The 23,860-nt window shown below is 33.8% G+C and overlaps 3 protein-coding genes across 8 annotated transcripts in view; 1 reads left to right on the top strand and 2 right to left on the bottom strand.

The window, feature by feature from the left end:
• Nucleotides 1–3,624, bottom strand: LOC142977240 (uncharacterized). The gene is made up of 3 exons (XM_076121015.1): nt 3,472–3,624; nt 2,884–3,081; nt 1–1,995 (listed from the first exon to the last, which is right to left on the bottom strand). The coding sequence occupies exons 2-3, from the start codon at nt 3,074–3,076 to the stop codon at nt 1,139–1,141; spliced, it is 1,050 nt and encodes a 349-aa protein (XP_075977130.1). The 5' UTR covers nt 3,077–3,081; nt 3,472–3,624; the 3' UTR covers nt 1–1,138.
• A 268-nt stretch (nt 3,625–3,892) lies between these two features.
• Nucleotides 3,893–16,221, top strand: LOC142977221 (uncharacterized). 3 transcript variants are annotated; one of them, XM_076120990.1, is made up of 5 exons: nt 3,893–4,433; nt 6,039–6,334; nt 8,157–8,251; nt 9,207–10,586; nt 12,131–16,221. In XM_076120990.1, exons 1-5 carry the CDS (start codon nt 4,322–4,324, stop codon nt 12,381–12,383), a joined length of 2,136 nt encoding a protein of 711 aa, XP_075977105.1. In that variant the 5' UTR covers nt 3,893–4,321; the 3' UTR covers nt 12,384–16,221. The 3 variants fall into 3 exon arrangements, with proteins under 3 accessions (XP_075977105.1, XP_075977103.1, XP_075977106.1); XM_076120988.1 differs by having other exon boundaries at nt 6,036–6,334; XM_076120991.1 differs by having other exon boundaries at nt 6,036–6,334; nt 9,207–10,614; nt 12,131–12,267.
• Nucleotides 16,222–16,775: 554 nt separating this feature from the next.
• Nucleotides 16,776–23,860, bottom strand: part of PCB (Pyruvate carboxylase) — a 35,792-nt gene continuing 28,707 nt past the window's right edge. For all 4 annotated transcript variants that reach the window (XM_076120985.1, XM_076120986.1, XM_076120984.1 and 1 more), the window contains 9 exons: nt 23,505–23,764; nt 22,781–22,995; nt 22,080–22,290; nt 20,380–20,586; nt 19,945–20,053; nt 19,511–19,636; nt 18,905–19,066; nt 18,594–18,669; nt 16,776–18,329 (listed from right to left, as the gene is read on the bottom strand). In XM_076120985.1, coding sequence (XP_075977100.1) covers nt 18,154–18,329; nt 18,594–18,669; nt 18,905–19,066; nt 19,511–19,636; nt 19,945–20,053; nt 20,380–20,586; nt 22,080–22,290; nt 22,781–22,995; nt 23,505–23,764 — 1,542 coding nt within the window. In that variant the 3' untranslated portion in view covers nt 16,776–18,153. The remainder of the gene's footprint in view (nt 18,330–18,593; nt 18,670–18,904; nt 19,067–19,510; nt 19,637–19,944; nt 20,054–20,379; nt 20,587–22,079; nt 22,291–22,780; nt 22,996–23,504; nt 23,765–23,860) is intronic.

The following is a 23,860-nucleotide window of genomic DNA, read 5'->3' as shown; positions in this document are numbered from 1 at the left end:
TATTACAAAATGCATTTATTAAGCCTAACAATATCAAGTGATATTTTGTCAATCACCAGCGAGAGCTTAAGGCACAATAGTGAATGTTCTTAGTCACTAAGAAATCCAGTCATAACGAAAAAAAACCAATGATCACAAGGATTTTTTTAATTTTGTGGCTACTTTTTCTATTAATAATAATACAGGATTCCTTGATATATCATTGGAACATCATATCATCACTCAAATTGCAACAAATTGAACTGGGTTTTTAAAGTGTATGTATATTGTGATATTGATTACAAACCATTCTTAAATTACACAATTAGTGAATATTTTGAATTTGTAAATGACAAAATATTAAACACAAAAATTACATTAAAAGTAGATACTTATACACTTACATTAAAATTACTTTGGTATTTTCACAGCTTTATTGAAAAGAATCAAAGCTTTCCATAACATTATGGAAGACAAACATTCTATAAAAATACTTATTTAATAGAAAAATAAACACATCTGATTCTTTTCAATTTTACCAAAGTAAAACAAAAATCATTCCTTTATTGAACTAAGTTAAAACTAAAGAAAGATGAATAAAATGATAAACATTTCATATTTCATATCAAAAATATTTTCTTAAATGCAATGAGGCACTTTTATTACTGGGAATACATATTTTGAATATCAAAGAACAATTATACTAAATAAGTAGATACATTTAATTGAAAATTACAATTAAAATAAATCGAAAGATTGCAACTTACAATCTAACAAAATGAGGCATTAACTAAAAAATAATTAGATTCCATAATTGTCTTCAAAATAACCTTGTGGAAAATTATAATATACTAAATTAAAATAGATATTTGATAGGGAAAGATGCAAAAAGTTAAGCTTTGTACAATTTCATTCGTTTGCAAATAAAAAAACTGAAAGACATTTGAGTTAAAACTAGTTAAAAAACATTTTTTGGATGAAATATTGACATCAGTTGATTCAATTCAGATTTTTTTTATAAAAACAGTTAAGCAGAAGAAAAATACCGTGATATAATCGTTTTCAACATGTGCATATCTTTATCAGTCTTATAACAATTATAGAATCTACAACTTTAGCCTAAACTAAGAAAAACAAACTAACATTATGATAGAAAATGTTACATTTGTAACTGGCCTTGAATGAACTTCAAACAAGACTGAATTTCATCACTGTCTGCAATCATCCCTTGCAATTTGTCTTGTACATCAGCCAACACATCTTTAGCCAAATTACCTTTCTTCAAAGCAGTCAGGCAGAAAGTTGTTAAGGCCTTAAAACATTGTTTTCGTTGTGCATTATGTGGTTGATTATCCCACACAGGAGTAGCCTTCACATAGTTCCAAGCTAGGAAAACATATTGGAGAACTGACTCCCAGTGCTGTGATTCAACCAGTAGCTTACCCTGTTCAATTACACACTTTTTAAATGCAGCTAAATGCGTAGAAACCCTTGAAAACGCGGAAGAATCAGTTTTAGATGTCAAACGAGATGTAGGCAAGCTTTTGAAAATGTTACTCTTCAAGTAACACAACCTCTCCTCAAGTGGAGTCAAGTCAGGCATCGGCATTTCATTCCTAAGCTCCTGTTCCACTTCAGGGTGCTTGTATGTAATTGATTTTATGATGTTGATGAGTTGTGTGGGGCTTAGACCTTTGAGAGCGGCATCAATAGGTCCTTTGAACTCTGAATTCAAAGTCCTTTCGATCTTTGATCTTTTGATGGGAGGAGTACTTTTTACAGGGCTTGTGATTTTGAATTTTTGTGGTGTAGTGATGTCGCCAAAGTCGATTTTTTCGGGAGTAAGTGGTATACGCTCTGTGTCGAGTAGAAGGCGCTTACGCGGCGTAGAACGGAGGGTGACTCCGAGTTTGAGAGGTGAGTTGTCTTTCGGCGGAGTGCGGACAGTAGAATGAAATGAAGAGTTCCTCTTCAGTTCGATGTCTGGTGACCATGTCACTGGCAGTCTTTTGCGGCCTAAAAATTAAATTTTCACTTGAAAGTAAAAGAACAAGGCAAAAAAGACGTTGGATGTCTGAGGGTCTTTGCATAAAGATATATACCAGTAAAACTAAAACTTTTGAAACCAAATCAGGTATTTTTTCATACACAAAATCCAAGAGATTTATTTAAAACACCCCAAAAGAGCCTTAAACCCAACTAAAGGGATTTTGAATAATTACATGTGATAAGTTGTTCACTGTAGTCCCTTATGGTATATTTAAGTACATTTTAATTGAGTTTGATTTGCTCAGATTACAATATCAGGAATTTAAATACCAATATATAAAATTATTTTATATGAAATGTTTAATTTAAAGTAGGATCAGTTCATTATAGGATATTCAAAGATGTCTGGTAATTTTACTCTCAATTTGCAACTGTGCAAAATCTCAAATAAAAATCTACATAATTTAAACATGTTATTCAATTTAGTGACTCTTAAGAGCCACTAACAAACTTGTTCTATAGAAAATAGAACTGGTATTTGTCATCTATAGGTCAAGAAACAAAACAGACTGGTTTATTTTCATGTCTAAATGCAATATTAAGCTTGTATTAGCATTCCTTCTATCTGACAACATGCTACAAATAATATAAATGCCAAAGTTTGCGAAGATTGATGTATCTATGCATGTTCTGAATAGATTTGTTGAAATATATCTCATTACTTATATTAACATGTAAGGTACTCTTACCCCCAGATTTTTTTCACACCAACACAGTTGCAGGGAAAAATTACAAGTATTAAATACTTGCAGGGCTATGTGTTAAAATTCTGCCAGCAATATTATGTTATGAACATTCACACATCTATCTTCAGAAGCTTTTAAGTTTTTAAGAGCAAATAGTAGGGCATTATACCTCTCTGCTGGATCAGCAGTTCGTCAGGAGACGGCGCAGGACTGAGGTAACCAGCAGGCAGTGCTGGAGACCTTTCTCTCAAGTTAGTGACGGGCTGCAGAGGGGTGACACGTAGACGATCGAGCCGCACCGGGATCTCAGCGAGTGCAGCGCGGGTACGCCGCCCCCCGTCTGGTGTCACCGCGCCCTCCATTGGCGCTAGAATGAATAATTTTAATAACTTTCTGACTATTTTATGAAGTCACAACAACGACTAAAGCTCTGTTATTACGTATTACTATTCGACCTTCAGCTGCATGACTAAAAATAATACCGATCAATCAAGTATTAGTAAACAATAAGCCGAGTTGTGTATCAGCTTTCATTGATCGTTATAACGTTCGTTACAACATAAGTACACAGTTTATCGTAAGTAAAAGCTCGTGAACGCAAAGCAGTTATGTAAATAGAGACGTTTGCATATGATTATTACTATTTTTCTCTAAAATTTGTAAAATAAGTTTCGCTAAAAAGCAAGCGTACCGAAGACACTATCGTTAGTGCTGTATATTAAAATTACACGACGAAATCAACAATTCTTTACATTACCTTATTCCCAATACGTTTTGTGATATTCGAGATAAAAGTTTCACGTGCAAAACACAAGATCAAAGCGAATAAACACAAAAAAATAATAACGAAATTGGCGCAAAAATTGACAACTGCATCTACAAGCACAACGGTTATTTTGGTTGGCGTTCCAGATCCCTCCATTAAATGTTTTCATGTCAGTTCAAATTAACATAAATAATTAAACATGAAATACCTACCAATTCCTATTTAAAGTGATATTAAAATAATATAAAAATAACATTTACTTATAAAAACAGCTTGTAAGCCTTGCATAATTGGTTATTAATTTTTTTTTACGTGAGGTGCACATATGTAGTTTAGTTCACTCTTCGTTGCTATATTATAGTTACATTATTATATCTGTGGAAAGACCAGTCAGGGTAATTAATTCCATTCATTCATCGTGTCGTGAATGCGATATTATTATTTTTTGTCAAAATCATGCACTGCAAAAAATTCGATAAAAGAAAGTTGATGTTATAATTTTAATTGACTGAAATTCTGTGTTTAGTACTTGCACTATAGAAAGTGTTTTACTGTGAACGTGTCTATTAATATTAAAAATAAACATTCCGTTAGTTTCAGGAAGAACTTGCGAAATGTAAAGTAGTTTTTGTTGTTGTCCTGTGACACAAGTTTCTGTTTTGATTAGAGGTGATATTTAGTGCTTGGTATTTGTAAATGTGATTAATTGTTGGTATTAGTGAAAGGGCAGTGGGAAGTAGGTCAAATAAGACAAAGTGGCGTAAAGTTAGTGTGCCGGTGCATCGTATGTTCTAGATCAAAGTACGAGAACGATGAGATCAGTGCAGGGTCATTAGTGATCATGGAGAGACTCTCGCATGACTTAAACCTGGCTCTAGAGGAGAGTAACTGCGGACGGCAGGAGAGGAGGAAGCTGGGGCTCCGCAGACGGACCAGGTCTGCTGGAAACCTGCGTTAGTGTTGCACTTACTATTAAAATTACCACAATTATTTAATTCATGCTAGTATTGACAAAATAGCCTTCAGTATGATATGATTTAGTGTTAAATGGTCTTTTTGGTTGTTGCTGGCATGTTGAGGACTGTCATTTAATGAATCATAAAAAAACCCTGCTTGTGTTTCCGTGACTAAGTTAATGATTTTCCATGCTTAGAAAAATATTACTTACCCTTCTTACATCCTAAAGCACAGGTATGATTCACTAAATCCATTGGACTATTAATACAAGGATGAGTGGGTAAATAAAGCAGCACAAAAATCTGCATTTTAAAATAGCCTCTTAATCATTGGAGATCGAAATAAAAACATAAATATTTAGGACTCATTGTTGTTTGCTATAAATGTTCTCCGAGCAATTAGTTTCTGATCCAATAGATTTATTTTAAAAATGTGTCAAACATTTGAATTCTTGCCAAGGTTTTGTGCAAAATCTAAAGTCTTCCAGAAATTAATTCACAAATTTACATACATTTATACCTATATGTACTTTGGTGCGACATAAATACTTTATTCAAGCATATCATTACTGACTTAATAATAAACTGTTTTGAAATTCAAAACTTCATTACCATTAATAAGTGTATTACATAGTACCTATTCTGAAATATGGACTGTGTAATTCAATGATAATTTCACTCTATTTTACTATATCAAGATGGGATTTTTATTACCCTAATGAAAAAAAGAAATATCATCACATAGGTGCATAGCAGGCAGATATGCAGATAAAATGAAAGACTGATGAGTTTTATGCCACTATACAAGTATACAGGTTCTTTTCAGACTGAAAACATAATATATTATATTAGAACAATGCAGGCTTCACTTATTTTTATTTGATTTGCTGGATTCTTATTAAAACTAAACTGAATAGGTGCGTACTGACTGATCAAGCATATCTAGGTCTCTTTTCTTTCTGATCGAAATGAGTGGGACCGAGATATTGCCTCGCAAGACTGCTTGGTCTGTCTGTACGCGACTACTGAAGTTTATTCATTTGTAATGTAACTATAGACATTCAATTATGTTGTTACATTACTACAGTCAATATTGTTTTCAGCAGTGAAAGTGCTAATATGATTAGTTAACTGCAAATGAGCCAACCATACAAATGATGTAAGAAACGCAACAGTTAGAAACTTGTAATATTTTTACTACAGGTTTATAAAAAATAAAACACTTTAAATTTTTATTATGTGTAATTAAAATTAACTTCAGTCAAATTTACAACTTCAGAGGCAGAGGGTAAAGTTTTATTTTCTTAACATGAGGAATGGTTTGGAAGTCCTAATGTACATCTCAATGTAGTATTATTACAATACATATTTGAAGGTTTTGTTACAAAAAACTTGCCAAAGTCATTAAAACACTATCTTGGCCTACAACATAGTGAGAAATAAAATAAAAAGAATTATAGAACTAGTCACATTTAAAAACTCCCCTAAGCTATGTCTCCTAAGCAAGCCTATGCCTATTAGTTTTTCACTTGCACGCTAAGTGAAAAATGAATTAAAAATCCATATAATATGGTCCTGAGATCCCTCAAATTTTCACAGCAGCTGCCGTCACAGTAAGCCTGGTCGAAGATGGCAGTTCCAGCAGTCCACCGCAAGCTCCGCTCATCACCCAGCCGTTATCTGACTCAGATGATCCACACCTCAATCTGCACAAGTCCAGTCTTAAATCCAGGCATTACTGTCAGATTGGCAACTTTGAATCGGACTCATTTAATGAAAACTTCTCACCGACACGACCGGCCAATGCTAGGAGGAAACGAAAGTATAAGAAAATGCCCGTGGAATATGCAGATGGGAAGAGATCGCCTCCTGTGGAGATCTTAAGTGTTACTACTGAGGTGAGTTTTTAAAGATTTTTCATATGTTTATGAGTTTTAGCATGATTTAAACTATTAGTTTTTTTAAGTTTATATGTTCGTTTGAGAGTTTAGAAGTTTGTCTTATTTTTTATTAATTTACGATGATTTCAAGTTACAAGTTTTTTCATTTGAATAAAAATAATTTAATCAAGAATAAGTATGGAAACATTTTAAAATTGGTCGTCTTATATAGTTAATGAAATCTCGCTGCTAAATTCCACTATTCATGTTTATAATGACTTGTAATTAATATGTAATAATGGATAGCAAGAAATCGCATCTCTCACGCTTTCCATATTACTGCAAGTTGTATTAATTAAATATTTAATTAAGTAATCAGCTGTAATTGTTATACGAACTATAAAAACTGACCAAGTGCAAGATGGAGTCGCGCACGAAGGCTACTATACCATTATTTATAAAAATGGCAAAAAAACATTGGGAACCTTCTTTAATATTTAGTTTATTCTGTTTTTTTTTGTATTTGTTATAGTGACAACATGAATACATTATCTGTGACAATTTCAACTATCTTACTATCATAGTTCATGAGATACAGCCTGATGACAGACATACAGACATCGAAGTCACAGTAATATTGTCCGGTTTTTACCCTATGGGTATGGAACCCTAAAAACTACGTAAAAACAAATAATATAACGTAACACGTGCAGATGTACTTATCTGTTTTTTATCTCTTACATAAGAAACACTGAACCTTAGCCTTGATAAAAAAGTATAGTGTTTTATGCCTATTTTTATAAACTTATGTATTTATTGCATTCGTACCTACTTATACAGACCAATTATTTATTTTTAATGTTTCTGTATCGTATTGGTTGTGTATGCAACTGACGTGCAGGGTTCGAATCCCCGGCTGGTGCTAACAGTTATTCCTGATATTTTTGTCAAGAAATTCTATTGTCACATTAGGGTTTGAGATTGAGGGAATGGAGAATTTATTCGTATTATATGCAGTATATACGCACATAACTTTTGGTGTGAGCATTAGATTACCAGTTGAAAATTCTCTAACATAAACATCCCAGACATTTTTACCTTATTCGTATTACACAAACTTTCTCTTTATTCAATGAAAATGTGAAACATATTTGTTGAAAAGTAAATGTATCGATACAGTACTGCCTACACCTAATAATACAACGTCACTAAAAATTTTGTCTTAAGTACATAAATAATAAACACACACGAACGAAAATTAGTTAGTTCATTGCAGACGCTTACCTATCTCCTCATTTGTATAATAATCCGCAATACAGTTTGCAGGTTAACCTTTCCGAAGGTCTGAAGGACATCGTCGATTAGGCCCGGGAATGTCCTTTTGCTAACCTTGTCTTTGTGTCCTTTTAACACGACTACTGTTTAACTTTGCGAAAAATAATGTCTATCCAGTTCATAGTTTTGTTAAACAATTCGATCGTGAAAAATACTTGTACTAATTAAAAATCGAAAAATAATATTTTTAATATTCTCAAATATGACTTGGGTGTATTCTTTAATTGTTCATATCCTGTAATCTTCTAAATAAAAATAAATAAATCGAACTAGGTATTTATTTATTCGTCTAGGTCAATTGCATTCACTTATGATTGTCAAAGTAAAGTATTCTGCCAGTTCGGCTAAATTAATTTGTAGTTTCGATTTCCTTAAAATTGATTTTATGCAGAAATCAAATTTAACCGTTTTATTTTCTCAAAAATCTTGCATTTACCTGAAAAATATTTCTGAGTTTTAAGTTTCTAGAGTATTTTAATAATGTTTGTGTATATTTTGTTTACAGCCGAACGCACTGCCCGCTACGATAATCATTCAGGGTCAAGTCTTGTCTCCGATGATCCACGTGAACAAGCACAAAACACATTTGAAACCTGAAGGGTGAGTTTACATTCTTATATTAAGGCATAGACTTTAATTTTCGATATTGAAAACTTTTGTGTGTCGTAATGTTTGTGGCGCTGTGGTTGAAATATTCGCCTCTTTAATATTTAGTGAAGGGCGCATAGGTTCGATTTCCTCGCAAATAGTGATCCTCAGATAGATATTTCCATTCTGATTATACTTAACGTCCAGTAAGACACAATTTAATTTTCCTTATTGCCTTTAAAAAAGTGTTATACTTTATTGTGAGTTCGCTTTCGAGATTTTGAGTTCTTGAACTGTAATGTTTGAAAGTTATCTACAGGAATGATTCCTTGTTAAAAACAATATTATCAGATACTAAGTGTGTTATTTTGGTCTTAATCTAGTTTTTTTATCAGCCGGCCTTCAATAAAGGTTTTAAATACAAAGTAGTTCATATACCTAACATAATATGTTTTTGTTTATGTCTCCATTTGAGAACTGTTGTATGAATATAGTTCCCAGTATTGTGTTCATTGTTATTGAGAATACTTTCGTTTCGTCGGAAACGCAGCGGCTGAATCATCGTGATATAATCGACGCTCTTTCACGGAATAACTTAAAATTGTAAGAAAGCAACAAAATCGAGAGTATTCGTCTGTTTAGAATTGAAATTAAACTTTTAAAAATACATTTTATTACTGGAAAAGTAAAAGCAAAACATAATATGTAAATTACAGACACACAGTAAAATAATCTACTAACCGAAACATGTAGTATTTCCTTGTTGAAATCGAACTCACGTCACTTAGCGATTTCGCAGCCACCTTATTAACTAGTAGGCACTGCGTCAACTTACTTAACACGCCTTTGAAGAAACACATGAATCTTGCTGGACGAGAGCAATCCGTAATAATAATCGTTCAAAAATACTTTCCCAACAAAAATGTGTACAATTGAATGCAACTACTAATATTACGTGTGCAAATAGTTGCTTTTTCAGAAACGCGTTCTGCGGCAAAAGGAAATGGTCACATCGGGACAAGGGGGATGGTTGTGAAATGAGGGAGCGTTCCTTCAGCGGGGGCTGCTCATCCAAATCAGCTTACTTCTCTAAAACAGACTTTAAGTCGAGAAAATATGACACGGACCTGCCTAAGAAAGAGCTTGTAATACAACCAGGGAAAATTGTACTTAAGTCGCAGAATGCTGAAGGAGCCAAACCAGCAACTATCACCAACACCCCTTCTTTACCAGGCAGTTCAAGCTTCAATTTCGTATACAAATCCTCAAAAAATGGCACTCCCACCCTCTCCAAAATGACCGGGTACAAAATAGCCACAGATCTCCCACCGTTTTTCAATCCTTCAGGGTCTGGCAAGAATTGCTTCGACAGTAAATACCATAGGAAGTTCAAGATGTTAAATAAGACCCATCCACAGAGTTCTTTAAGGAATCCGCTGCAGTTTGACGATTCTAACAGTGGAATGGACTGTGCTGGCAACGAATCTAGCTCGCTAAGCAGTAGCGATTCAGATGGAGTAGTCACGAATGATAGTGATCGTGAAGGAGATGACGAACTGACAGACTGGCCTGGTATCGAAGAACTCAAAGTGTTCAACAAGAGTCTCACCTTTAAAACTTCCAAAACTGTGAATAATAATTCTCCAAAGTCCACAAGTAATATGCCGCCTCCAAAACGCTTGAAAAAGGAGAAATCACTGGTCAAAAGTGGATGGGCAAGTTGCAAAAATAGATTCAAGAAGAAACGACCTAAAGTAGATTCGGGAAACGATGATGATGCTATGATGTCAGACTCGAAAACAGTAGTCGACGTCGAGGAAGAAATTATATGTAAGGAGAACAGAGATATACTCCAGCCCCATTCCTCCTTCAGCAGTTTCAGCGACATAAAAAACGCTGGTGTGTCCGGACAAAACGCTAACGAGTCGTTTTTTCAGTCATTTCAGGCGTTTCAGGAGAAATCGGCTCAACAGGATGAGTCGTTTAACCAGACGCCGCGAACAAATTTTTCGTTACAAAAAACATCGTCGAGTGATTTAAACTTGAGTGAAAAGTCGCCGCAGAGCGATCATTATTATAGCGAGCATTCGATGGGGAACGCGGTCGTTACCGAAGTGAGAGAGATAAGGGCTGGCTGTAGAAGAATAAGGAATGAAAGGCCGGGGTTTTTAATACTTAGTGCTGCAAACGAACAGCTGTCAAAATTTCTCCAGGACTCTTGCCAGACTGAATTAAAACTGCCAAGTTTCCACGACCCTGAGGAAAAGGAGAAGCTCGAGTCATTAGCGAAGTTGTATTCTCTAGAACTGCAAGTGGAAATGGGTCGACCTGTTTTGAGGAAAACCAGGTGATTATACCCATTTTATTTGCAATAGGTATGTGTATTTACCAATTAACTCGCTTTTTATTTATAATTGTATGTTATTAACCATTCATTGAATGTTTTTATAAGCAATTCATATCTATATTCATGAACTAGCACTCCATTACGTCTCTTTGCCAGATATTCTGTATAAGTCGTGTTCATCAGAAGTTTACGAGTAAACAAATGACAAACAGTTCAACCTTATGAATCAACTTTTTAATACGATTGACTGTTTTCTCCATATACCTGTTAAGGTTCTATTCTATTCTATCGTATGGTTAGTGGTCAACCTGGTGTCAAAGTTGTTCAAGCCGCCCGAAAGGCCTTTGACATGGCTTAACGACTGTTATCTTAATTGACAACAACCGGGACCAACTTTTTACGTGCCCTCCGAAGCACGGAGACGCTCAGTTCAAATACCACTATGCGGTCACCCATCTATGGAATGACCGCGCCAACGGTTGCTTAAGCCACAGATCGTTTACTGACCGGTGAGCACAACTGGCTATGAGCGCCTCCCTGTTGTTCTATCCTGTTAAGGTAGGACATAATATCATAATACATACAAATATTATTATGACGAAAGGGTTTTAATGATGTCTCATTCAATAAAGCACAACGAATGGCACGTAGGCGTAATGCGTAACAGTATAAAACGCATTACCTCGTCGCATCCATATAAGGTTAATACTAGAATTCCTTTCAAGAGGAAAATTTATGAATAATAAAATTATAATTAAAGATACCTTATTACATAAATATGGTTTTTTAACGAACTAATTGAGTATACTTTTGTAATTATTTGTTTAAGTGATCAAAATGTATACTAAAGCTTTGGATTTAATTACTATTTAGTCTCTAGTCATAGTCGACGATCGTTGTTGTTACCCAGGAGGATATTATAACTATAATTTCTTTCTTATTTAAAAGAAAATAAATTATTCACGTTTTAAAATATTTCTCACAAAGTAAAAGGTCACACGTGATGCTGTTTCTATGCCATTAAAATGATAAGATAGCACTGATATCAATGTAAACAAATCGTAATGTGCGTAATACACTTCAGTTATCAAATTAAAACTTATTGTAGTAATTATCTGAATGTAGGTTTGTTTATTCTTACACATTTTCTGATTTAATTAGTACATTCATGTTATAGTAATGCTAACATTCAGTCTGGGTAGGTAATTACTGAAAAAATATATAAAAAATGTCCATTTAATCAAAACTGTAAGCATAAATAAGTTAGAAGTAAAGCAAATCTTAATTTGAATTATTATTAACTGTTTTTCAAACCAAGTCGTTGTGGAGTGCTAGTAACAAAATGTTTCTTTATCTATTCATCTCACAATTACTATTCCTACAATAAATCTTTCCCAATCCCAGAATTAAACTTTACAAAATTAATCATTAATTATTTCTTAGAGAGTTCCAAGAAAATTTACTCCCCAAACAATAACAGCTAACCCAAAAAGAACTAAAACTATTTTAAAACAAAAATAACAATTCCTATTTTACATTTTCAGGAATACAATGCAAGCTATACGCGTAGAACATTCCTACCACAACTTTCCATCGGATCACAAACGGCGTTGCTATGGCGACGAAACAGATACCAGCCTTTCTCTAAGCGATCAGAACTCTGTGAACTCCATAAACGACCTTGAAGAGTCACAGGATGTACCGCAAAGACAATCTGACATGATCCCACATGATCTAGTGGAAACCTTCTCCCATGTGGTTGATAAGTCATTATTACATCCAGGGGAAATTGACTGAGGTCATTGAACTTTATTGTGAATGTGTGAGTGTATAAGTGTGCACACAAGCAATATAGGATTAAAGTGTTGAAGTGTGCAAACAGTGTTATTTAAGTGATGTGTTTCAGTCCAGAATGTTTTATTACTATTCCCTATAAGATGTCCTCTGAAAGTCGGTTTCAATATCATATCTCCAGACACAGGTTTGATAAACTTGCTTGGTTAATTAAAGCCTGTTATTTCGAAGAAACAAGGAAACTATAGCCCGACAAATTAGTTGAGAGCCTTGGCATGCGCGATTTATCTGCATTTTCATTTATATTTATGAGTATATTCAAAATAAGTTATTGTATCAAACAGCCACTACCAGCAGCATTCTGGATTTTGTATACCTCCGCCATCTTATATTCGAGGCTTTCTAAGCGGTTAAACTGTAGTTAGCACGATTATATCTGACAGTAGCTATCTACATATTTTGTTGAACAGGCTCTAATGTATTTTTGGAATAAAATATTAATATATTTAGCGTTTGTAGATATGATATTGTTGGCAGACAATCTTTTAAATACGTAAAATCCTACAGAAAAGCTGTTCGAGTAAGTTAATAAGATTTTTTTATATTATTACTTTTTTTGTAACATCAATATCGTGAAATAAGTGTGTGATTTGTATAAAGGCATTGAAATACTAGCGATTGTGGGTTAAACAAGCGCTAGTATGTAAGACGCATATTAGTATATAAGTTTAATGTAATTTCGTCCCACTAGTACTTCGTATGAATTTTCTAAAAACATGTTGAGCGTGTTTTGTTTGTCTTTTCTATTTTCCATTACGGCTGTTTGTTCGATTGTCATATTACTAGATTTGAGATATGTGGTTTGACGTCCACCTAAACGATAAATTATTCTGCGATTTATTTTGACGATGGAAAAATTAGTGCTCAGTCTATAAACTTTATAAATGCGATAGTAATAATAATATAATGTTGTCGTAAAAAAAAAATATCTTTGGTTTTGTAAAACAATACAACAAAAAGTTGAATGTCAATATCTGTACAGAGATTAAGCTAAATGCACCTGTTAATATACATTATTACGCTGAATGAATACAATCTCAATACAGTCTCGACATTAAATACCTACTATAAATATGTAATTAACTTCGCAATTATAAGGACGTTCTTTGGTCTCTGCCTTTGGAAACAGGGCCTAATTTGAGTTACTAGAAGCTCATAGCTCATATCATAAGCTGGTATAAATGATTAAAATTTTAAAGTATCTTAAATCTTAATCTCTGGACAGTTATGAAGATACTCCAATCCCCTCGACTGATACTTCTGCACCTAACTTTTATAATAAACGTCTCGCGTAGATAATAATTAAGTTACATATCTTCTTATTTGCTCATTCCTCTCTTTAATTTAGTTATTAATGGCTTTAATTACTTCGTGTTTTATTCTTAAAGGTGTTTATTTTATATTTAAGTATAAGTTTTAGTTTAGGGACCAACCCCCAATTGTTTGATTCGCGATTTCGCAAAAAGACGTCTAATTCCTTCACTGGTATTTCAGTTAATTTTTATGGCCACAACTTCTGAATAAGTACTGGATAGCTCATCAGGAAAAAAAATGTCTGATGTTTTATACATTCGTTGTCACTTTATCTATTGAATAAGTTCTCCGATATTTATGGCATAAGCTGGTCAGGAAGTAACTAACCGGCTAGAGGCGTGCCGCGAAACTGGTCAGAATTTATCTAACCGGTTAGAGGTGTACCACGATACTGGCCAGAATTCATCTAACCGCTTAGAGGCATGGAATTGCCTAGCTATGTATTTGATTCTAAAACGATAACAATACATATTATGTTATTGGAGTTACTAAATCCACAGAAAACTTGGTATGTATTGCCAGCCTAATAATAATTATTATCTAAATTTCGATTTAAATCCCGCTGGTCGGGGATCTAAGCTCTAGTGAGCTAATATTGGTATATTGTAATTGTAATGTCTCGCATTCAAATTATTCGGAAATATAAAGTTTGTAATAATGTAGGTAGTTTTAAAATGTTCTAAGATACGGTAACTTTGTCGCAATATGCAACAAAATGGCATAATTTTACAATATTCATTTGGCATAATTACAGTGCATTTTAAACAACGGTTTTTAAGCATCAAACCTCTTTGAACTTAACGACTCTTATATCTGTAAATGTAGTCAAAAGTGTACTGAAATATGTACATCTTTTTTACTTTTTTTTTGTAGTAAATATGGTTTAATTATATTAACTACAAATGTGCATACATAACAGTAATTATATAACATTGTCCTTTTGTAATTGCAGTAAGGGGTGTACTGAAATAAACCCTTTTACTTTTAACAACAAATGTGTATTGAATTTAGTAGGTATATGATTATTTGCAGCAAATAGTGACATACGATTTTGCATAACGATGTTGCCCGTGTAAAAAATACAACTGTCTTGATACTTGAAATATAATATAATTCAGAATGTATATGTAATGTTCCAATTACTGTAAATATTCACTAACAAACAACATGATTTTGATAAATGATAATCGTAATTTAAAACACAGTTTACCTAAATATAAAAAATAGATTTTAAGACTCCCCATCATTTCTATCTAAGAAACTGTAACTGTTTTGAAACAGTCCCTGTTCTAAAAATAATCCCAAATCTTATCAATACAACATATTTATTTTGATCCATTATTTTCGTATCCCTTTGTCATGTAGTAACTCAAAACTGTAGCGCAATTCTCTACCACTATTGATAATCGACAAAAGGCTGGTTGTCGAGAAATATTGTATGAAAATCTGATCAGCGCCTCTAGCGGGCGTCATAAGAATTATTTAAGGTGTACATTTTAAGTGTCAAACTTTCAGTATATAGTACGGACTGTAGAGAATCGCGCTGCTGTTTTGTTTCTAACCTACACAATCCTATATTGTTAAGAGATTTAGCCATGTTAATAAAATATTTGTAACTATATTTAAAATACGTAGAAAATAAGACATTTTCACATGTAAACTGTTTTAACATTTGTAAGCAATTTGTACACGATTTGAAAAGATTTAGATGTTTCTGTATGTATCCATTGAAATATCCAATTGGCGTTTGAGAAAATACGAATACGAAAAGTTAAATAAGGGCATTGAGATGTTTCCAGTAGTCAAAATGTATGAAACCCAGATTACTCTTCAATTATTTGTAACGAAACAAAATGGGTTGCCAAAGTGCATATTGAGGTAAATTGATGCCATAAGTCTTTTGTGTTTACACTTTATAGACGAAAGGATTGAATTAAAAGAAGTTATGAACAACGAAATGTACATGGAAACAATTGCGTAAATCAATAGAATGTGCACTTTGCAAGCCAAATGCAGACCCTACAAGCATCATGAAATTAGCAATTAGCTCCGAACCTGTATTGAAATATGTTTAATTTGCCACTTATTCAAATCTCATATAATATTCATAAAGGCGTTAACACGTTCGCTGCCCCCCGACGCGTATGTGCGTTTCGTAAGACGCATATACGCGTCGGGGGCAGCGAACGTGCAAAGCCAAAAGGAGGAAAAGGATTTCTATTAAAAGCAACAACAACAAAATTATTCAATTCTTTCGTCTATAAGGTTTTATCTATGTGTAAGGGTGTTTCGAACTCGTCTTAATAAAATCGAAGTTTCAAGACTATTTAGTTGTAATATATTATCGTGGAAGTAATTGTATCGTTTCTAACGTTATATAAAGTTATTTGTAGAATATGAATCAATGTTAATATTGGGGCGAATTATTGTATTATGGATTAATACAAGAATATACTTTTGAATTATATATTTGGTTTTATTGTAACACCTTTTTGAAAATACATGGAATTAGGATAAGTAAGTGCTTAAAGTTTCATAAGATTACTATCCTTTAGAGAGACCAAGAAGGCCCATTCGACTATGGTTGAAGAAGATACCATAATAAAAATACGTTATCATTATGAATAACTTTCAAGTTACTGTCTTAAACATACCATAGGATAGATAGAACACGTAAATATGATCATTAGGTGTTAAAAAACAGACTAAAATAATAATAACATGGAAATAATATTTATTGTGATAACACATACACATTGTACACGATACAATAAGAAGTGTTCAATAATTTACTACCGAAAGGAATTTTAAGTTGGTCTGATTCTCACCAAACACCTAGAAATAGTTACTAGGTACTACTCTTTACTACTGATGTAAATACACCAATTTCTATAAAATAAGTTGTAATTTTTCAGAAATATATTCATATAAGTGTCTCACACCAAACCCTTACTTTCCAAATCTCTTCAATATAATATCACCAATTCAGTCTTAGAGAGAGAAAAAAAAAACAAAACAGGATAAGAAATAAAAATAATTTTATTTTATAAAAACAAAGTGATGGAGAATTAACAATAAAATGAATAACAAATGAGCACCGTACACACGAATCGTTTTACGATAAAGCAAATATAAAAAAAACAATAAGTTAAACTTTCACAGGTACAAACCAATAGGAATAATGGTGAGAATTCACTTGACTATTTCACGCAATAATTACTCATATGTTATGAGGTACTACTACTGCAAGCTCAAATGGCCAAATGAAGGGTCACCATATTGTGATGACTGTATACCTTCCTAACGCTTCGCAGATAAACATTATACATACACAAAGTTTTATATTAAGAAATAAGGCATAATAGTACCAACATTTCTTCGGATTAGTTTTCAGACATAGATTTTTTTTTTTTTTATTTTGAAACTAAAAATTATGTTATGATCAATAATTATAAAGTCGGTATGCTATAAGCATTCAACAAAACAGGTGATTAAAAAAATTGCAATTACTTGAGACCCTGTACCTATCCGGAAGGTAAAAAAATCTTTGCATAATGTATCCCTGCGAAGCTTCTAACATTAAACCCTGATAATGCATTCACGTAACAACTCCATCTCACACTTAAATATCATATATTTCATAACTTATACAGCTATTCGATTATCGATACATTTCCATATTATGCTAAGGGTCATTTACCCAAAGACTTTCCTTTTCTATTTCTTGATAAAAGAAAGAGACGGCAAATCTTATTTGAGTGTTCTTTTGACCGTTATAATCTAATTTTTCATTCACTTTTTGTACTGTGATGCGAATTTAAGTCACTTGAAATTGACACTATCATATAGTGTTATATTATCACATATTTACAAATTAATATAACCGATTCGTAATAAAATGTCTTTTAAAAAATCCTCAATATTTTTGATTCAACAAAAACATTCACAATAAAATCTCACGTATTATTAAAATTACTTAAATAACAAAATTGCTCGATTGTAACAAATTAAAAAAATTAAAATATTTTTGTGCCGAATAATAAAAGTCTTATCACGTTTTGACAGATTCACGGGAATTATAATTTATTATGACCATGAGGAAAACTAACGCACTGTCACGGCAAACATCAAACTTACAAATGTTCCCAAATTCTTCACTAAACTGTCACATTTTTATTTTCATAACAACACTTTATGAGCTTGTAAACAAACAAATTTCTTCTCAAACAATGATATTTGGGAGACAATAGAGCTTAATTCCAACAGGTAATATATCATCCATCTTCTTCATATAACATACGCCCTTTTCAAAATTACACAAACATTTGCACAGCTTGCGTATACGCCCGTGCACGTGTACCTATAGTCATAATAAACAAAATCCCGTTGTTGCTTACATCTAGTCTTCAATGGTACAGATCAGGTCGTCGCCCTCGAGCTTCTGTCCGTTGGTGATGGACACGGAGGAGACGGTGCCCGCTTTAGGCGCCTGGACGATCATCTCCATCTTCATCGCTGATAGGACCGCGATGGGCTGGCCTTTCTCTACTTTGTCGCCTTCTTTCACTTTGATTGCTGGAAAGAGAAAACACTTTTTGTAATCGAGAACTTTACATGCGTAAAGATATATTTTAAGAATGAGAGCTTTTATTTTTAAAATTCTATAATCTTCGCCTTGATAAACGGGAATAAGCGAATTATTTGGACTAAGATGAGAATAGTAGAAATTAGTGGATTTTTTTTTAAATCAGTAAATTTTTCATTTAATTTTGACCAGTTTAAATGTTGCGAGAATGTAAGAAATATTTTTAAAGATAAGTGAATAAAAGGAATACTTACTAAGTACAGTTCCGGGCATGGGCGCTCCAACTTGGTTCTTGTCACCCTTCACAGCCTTAGGGTGGATTTTCATTTCCTAGAAAATAAATATTGAATAGCGAATGTAATAGAAAATCAGCAAAAGAGAAAGAGGTTTTATAACGCAATTATACGACATTATAATATCCGGTTGCAACTTTATTGTTTTTACAGCCTACAACCGTGTTTGTTAAAGCCTATGGTTAAATACTATTCTACTGCTCTGCAAAGCACGTAACAATATTTTTTTTAGTTGTATCATGAACATTATAATTATATTTTATTTGTATTACCTTGCTAGCGTTCTCATCGCGAATGAACACAGAGCGCAGCTGTCCGTTAAGTTCGAAGAACACCTCGCGTTCTCCCGCCGCGGTCATCTCCTCAGAGATGGCCAGGGTCTTGATGTCCAGCGTCTTTCCGCGCTCGATCTTTACTTCTATCGTGTCGCCAACCTGGAAATTACAATTAACATTAGCTACAGTTTCCAGAGACTATAGACAATATTTAAAATCAATGAACAAAATGTCCTTGAGAAAACAGCATCACCTTTTAAATTAAACTCGCACTTGGCGAATTCATATTTAATTATGCCACAAAATTGTTGTAATTTTATTCTCTATTTTTATGTCCGATTTGCTGATCATTTTGTTACGGACTACGGACTACTATTTTATTCTGTCATTGACTGGCTTTGTACAATGCTTTGATGTGTTTTACAATAATCATAACATTTGTTTGCATAAAATTATCTGACGATGGAAATATAGTTCCATTAAAAATATGGTATAAAATATCAGAAGCTAGAACCGCCGCCGCCGCGCCGTTATCTGCTTATGAAGTGATTCTCTTAAATATTACGTTTAAAAGTGAAGTACTTAATAGTATCTAATACTTACCGAGGGTCCGACTAAGAAGGTCTTGGTGTCGAGATGTTTGACAGGTCCGTACTTGTCGCGGATGCGGAAGAAGTCGTTTGCCACTTGTGGGTACATAGCTGCAGACATAACGTCTTGGTCTGATAGCTGTAACGAGAGAAAATAATAATTTAAACTTTAGTAAGTACTTTTAATTATACGTTATAAGTGTAGTTGAACTAAGAATGTAGCCCATTAAGCTATTAATGATAATGACATTAAGAATTTGTAGAATTGCAATAATAATGGCACCCAGTGCAATAATTGGAAAATAATAAAAAAAAAATTGGCGACATAAAATTCACAATAAACGGTTTTTTACTTTATGGTTCTTACATTAAATTATAACGAGTTAAGGTTTAGAATATATTAGTTAATCCCTCACTCTTCTCAAGGGAAATAAATGTTTTACTTACGCCAGGGTAGGTCTCAACCAGATCATTCTTTAGTTTGTCGAAGTCTAGTGGAGGCAGTTGCTTGCCGGGTCTGTCCTCGATTCTTGGCATGTCCTTCAGCACTTGAGATCTAGAAAAAACAAATATTGATATATAAGGCGCTTTGTTATTTAAAATGACATAATGCTTTTCCTGTAGTTGGGTAATGTTAATAGTTGTAAATATATGTACGATGGCTGAGATTAATTAATTTCATACTCAGGAGAACCTAATAAAATCCTTATACTTTATTTGATAGTACTTACCTACGTCATTGAGTAATTATAGTAACTCAATCGAAAGACAAAAAAAAAACTCTATCGTAAGTTGACGAAACAAATAATGTCAATTTACTTCTTCTGTCTAAAACAAGTTTATCGTTAAATGTAGCGTCAATCAAAAATCTATTCTATTTACCTGAGTGGTTCAGGGAAGCCTCCATAAGGTATTCCGATAGCTCCCTGCAGGTATTCCACCACAGACTTGGGGAAGGACAGGTCCTCAGCCCTCTCGCGGATGTCATCAGCCGTGAGCTTGTTCTGCACCATGAACTGCGCCAGGTCACCCACCACCTTCGAGGATGGAGTCACCTTGATGATGTCGCCCAGGAGTAAGTTGGCTTCCCTAGAAAATAAAGAAAGATATTTTAGTACGTTGAAGATGGTGTTCTAAAATTGTCAGAGATAAATGCAGTTCAACTATTAGATACATTGCATTATTATAATGATCATGAGAAAATCGACCGAAACGTCAAGGAAACCTTGCTTAGATATTGTTTTTAAAACCTAATTAGCTTTGTAAAGGCATATAGCAAATATATTAGCTGACCCGCGCAACTTCGCTTGCGTCACATTAGAGAATCATAATTTTCCCCGTTTTTGTAACATTTTTCACTGGTACTCTGCTCCTATTGGCCGTAGCGTGATGATATATAGCCTATAGTCTTCCTCGATAAATGGGCTATCTAACACTGAAAGAATTTTCCAAATCGGACCAGTAGTTCCCGAGATTAGCACGTTCAAACAAACAAACAAACAATCAAACAAAAAAACTCTTCAGCTTTATAATATTAGTATAGATACGCATTCGATTTTTTTTTATTTAATGAATTTGATTCAAAACATGATTATTTTTTCTCCAGATTTTTCTTTCAAATAACACTTTTTTATAACCTTATAAATTCCATATTTCTATCGACCTTTACAATTTACCTACAAACCTCCATTAGTTTTAATATCATAAGAAACATACTCCATTCGGCTAAAACAAAGGTAGCTACTACATTACTATACGGTTTCAAACAAAGCTATTTATAGGGACGCTGCCCCCGCCGCCGTGGCCGGCCCGTACCGTGCCGCAATACTAATATCGTGATATCTCCTAAACTATATGTCTAAATAACACACTGTAAACTGCAAAAATAATCTAAATTAAATGCTCGTGATGATGAACTTACTTATTTTGATAAGGATATATGTATTATTGGTTATATCACCAGTTAAACATCACCCAACGAATTAAATGTTTTTTTAATACAGAAAAGTAGTTTTTGTGACTTAAATAAAAAAGCTGGATATATGTCATCGCGGACTTTTTTGTAGAACTAATAAAGACCAATGTTTTTGCTATACATTGTTCTTACTTGTATCCAACGGTATAAGCGGCGCACGCACAAATGCAATCTTCAATTAGATTTTTTTTCTGACTTCTTGGACATAAATCGCTATAACTCAGCTAATATAGTTTCAATGTATTTCAATTATATATAAAAACCTGTCGGAGAAAATACTCTTTCTATTAGTGAAAACCGCATCAAAATCCGTTGCGTAGTTTTAAAGTTTTATGCATACGAAGGGACTACAGACAAAATGGGCGACTTTGTTTTATACTATGTAGTGATGAAAATTTTGTGATATCAATAATATTTAAAGGTTTACTGTCTATAAAACGAAAAAACTTAGAGTCACTGGTACCTAAAATTAAATAAAACACTTAACAGCAGTTTTGTGTGTTCTGGCACCTTATTTCATAAAGCCACGAGATAGAATAGTAATAAGGTAAGTTTCACAAAAAAAAATATCTTTTAAAGATCTGATGCATTATGACTGGATGTTTACCTGTAAGCCTTCTTAACCTCTTCAAACTGGCTGCCCAGTCCGAGCGAGAACGCCTGGAACTGTAGATTAGTGTACTGTCCTCCGGGGATCTCGTTGAGGTACACGTCCGCGTTGCCCGACTTCATGGTGGCCGTGGCTTCGAACGGACCGTACAGGGTACGTGCCTGCTCCCAGTAGGCCGAGTATTCTGATACTTTCTGGAGGGGAATGTCTGTGGAAAATAGAGGATTTTAGTGTGTTTAACGTATTTTTAACACTTGATAGACAAAATGTAGTTTTAAAATTAAATCCAAAAGTATCATTATCTTATGAAAATCTCCATTGTATTAAAGTTAATTCGGTTACTTAATAGTTATAAATTGATAAAATATTTCAGAGTCCTGCTAATTATGTTTGTGTTGTACGTAAACGTATTCGTTGCATGATGTTGAGTAACGTAGCAATGTAATTATTTATTTATTTATTTACTATGCATTGTATTGTAAAGTAGCAAAATAAGCTGTAAATTATAAAGTATAAATTTAATTTTCAAGCTCATTTAAGTATAATCATAATTCATGCGAGCTTTTGTTTAGCCACCTTAGCATCAAAGAACCTTAAACTTGCATACATTTTTCAATAAGATGTAACTAACAACAACTCATGTACTGTCTTCTACTATTTAAATCACTCCAAAAATTATATTATTAATTCGTACTCACTAGTATCCAACTTAGTTCCTTGCAGCGAAGCGACGAGCGCTCCCATGCTGGGCTGACTGGTGAGCCCCGACATGGAGTCGACGGCGACGTCCACGACGTCAGCCCCGGCCTCGGCGCACGCCAGCATGGCGGCCACGCCGGCGCCCGACGTGTCGTGCGTGTGCACGTGGATGGGCACGTCCGGGTGCTTGTCGCGGATCGCGCTGATTAACATCCTGACAAATTGTTAAAGGTAAGTAAGTGAATTAAAATGTGATCTTGATGCAGTTTAAGGGAAAATGTATTATTACATGAGGTAGATACTTAGATAGTACTAGAAAGTTGACTTTTTTATCTTGGTCAGTTTTGTATATCACCTTACTTTTGCTTAAATATTTATCTCTTTAAAATAAAATTTAAGATGGGACACAAAACTTGTATACGTAACTTTAATTAATTATTTAAAAAAATGTAATGACAGAATCATTCCCTTTTTTTTAAACAGCTATTTGTAGATCGCGCAAATATTTATTCCGTGTAGGAATCGAACCCACGACCTCTCGATGCACTGGTAGTGACTACCTTAACCACTGCGCCACGGAGGACGCCGTCATATTACTAATAAAATAAGTTTTATGGAAGTATAAAAATATCCAGCAAAGTCAAAGAGGACACCTTAATACGACTAAAGAATGGGTACCTGTGTGCCAAATAATATTTAATAACACAATTCGAAATAACTTACTTAGCAGCCTGAGGCTTCAACAATCCAGCCATATCTTTAATTCCGAGCACATGGGTACCAGCCTTCACCAGCTCATCAGCCAAGTTGGTGTAGTATTTGAGGTCGTACTTCTTCTTGTTAGGGTCTGACACATCGCCGGTGTAAGAGATAGCGGCTTCGACGACACCACCGGCCTTGCCAGCGGCTTCCATACCGAGGATCAAGTTGGGCAGGTAGTTCAGTGAGTCGAACACACGGAAGACGTCCATACCGGCTTGTACCTAAGATGAGAAAGAGTTACACATATTTTGAGATAAATATTATTAAATTTAAATTTTATGGCGTACACGAAGTGTGTTAACGCTCGTACATACGCT

Source organism: Anticarsia gemmatalis, chromosome 12, assembly GCF_050436995.1.
Source record: "Anticarsia gemmatalis isolate Benzon Research Colony breed Stoneville strain chromosome 12, ilAntGemm2 primary, whole genome shotgun sequence".
In the NCBI taxonomy this organism is placed as follows: domain Eukaryota; kingdom Metazoa; phylum Arthropoda; class Insecta; order Lepidoptera; family Erebidae; genus Anticarsia; species Anticarsia gemmatalis.
This window is presented reverse-complemented; position numbering and strand designations above follow the sequence as displayed.

Excerpts from the sequence above, each read along its gene's own strand:
- LOC142977221 (XM_076120988.1), top strand. The coding sequence starts at position 4,322 with ATGGAGAGACTCTCGCATGACTTAAACCTGGCTCTAGAGGAGAGTAAC. Across the intron at positions 4,434-6,035 it reads CAGGTCTGCTGGAAACCTGC|CAGCTGCCGTCACAGTAAGC; the intron begins GTTAGTGTTGCA and ends AAATTTTCACAG. Across the intron at positions 10,587-12,130 it reads CCTGTTTTGAGGAAAACCAG|GAATACAATGCAAGCTATAC; the intron begins GTGATTATACCC and ends TTACATTTTCAG.
- LOC142977240 (XM_076121015.1), bottom strand. The coding sequence starts at position 3,076 with ATGGAGGGCGCGGTGACACCAGACGGGGGGCGGCGTACCCGCGCTGCA. Across the intron at positions 1,996-2,883 it reads ACTGCTGATCCAGCAGAGAG|GCCGCAAAAGACTGCCAGTG; the intron begins GTATAATGCCCT and ends TTTAATTTTTAG.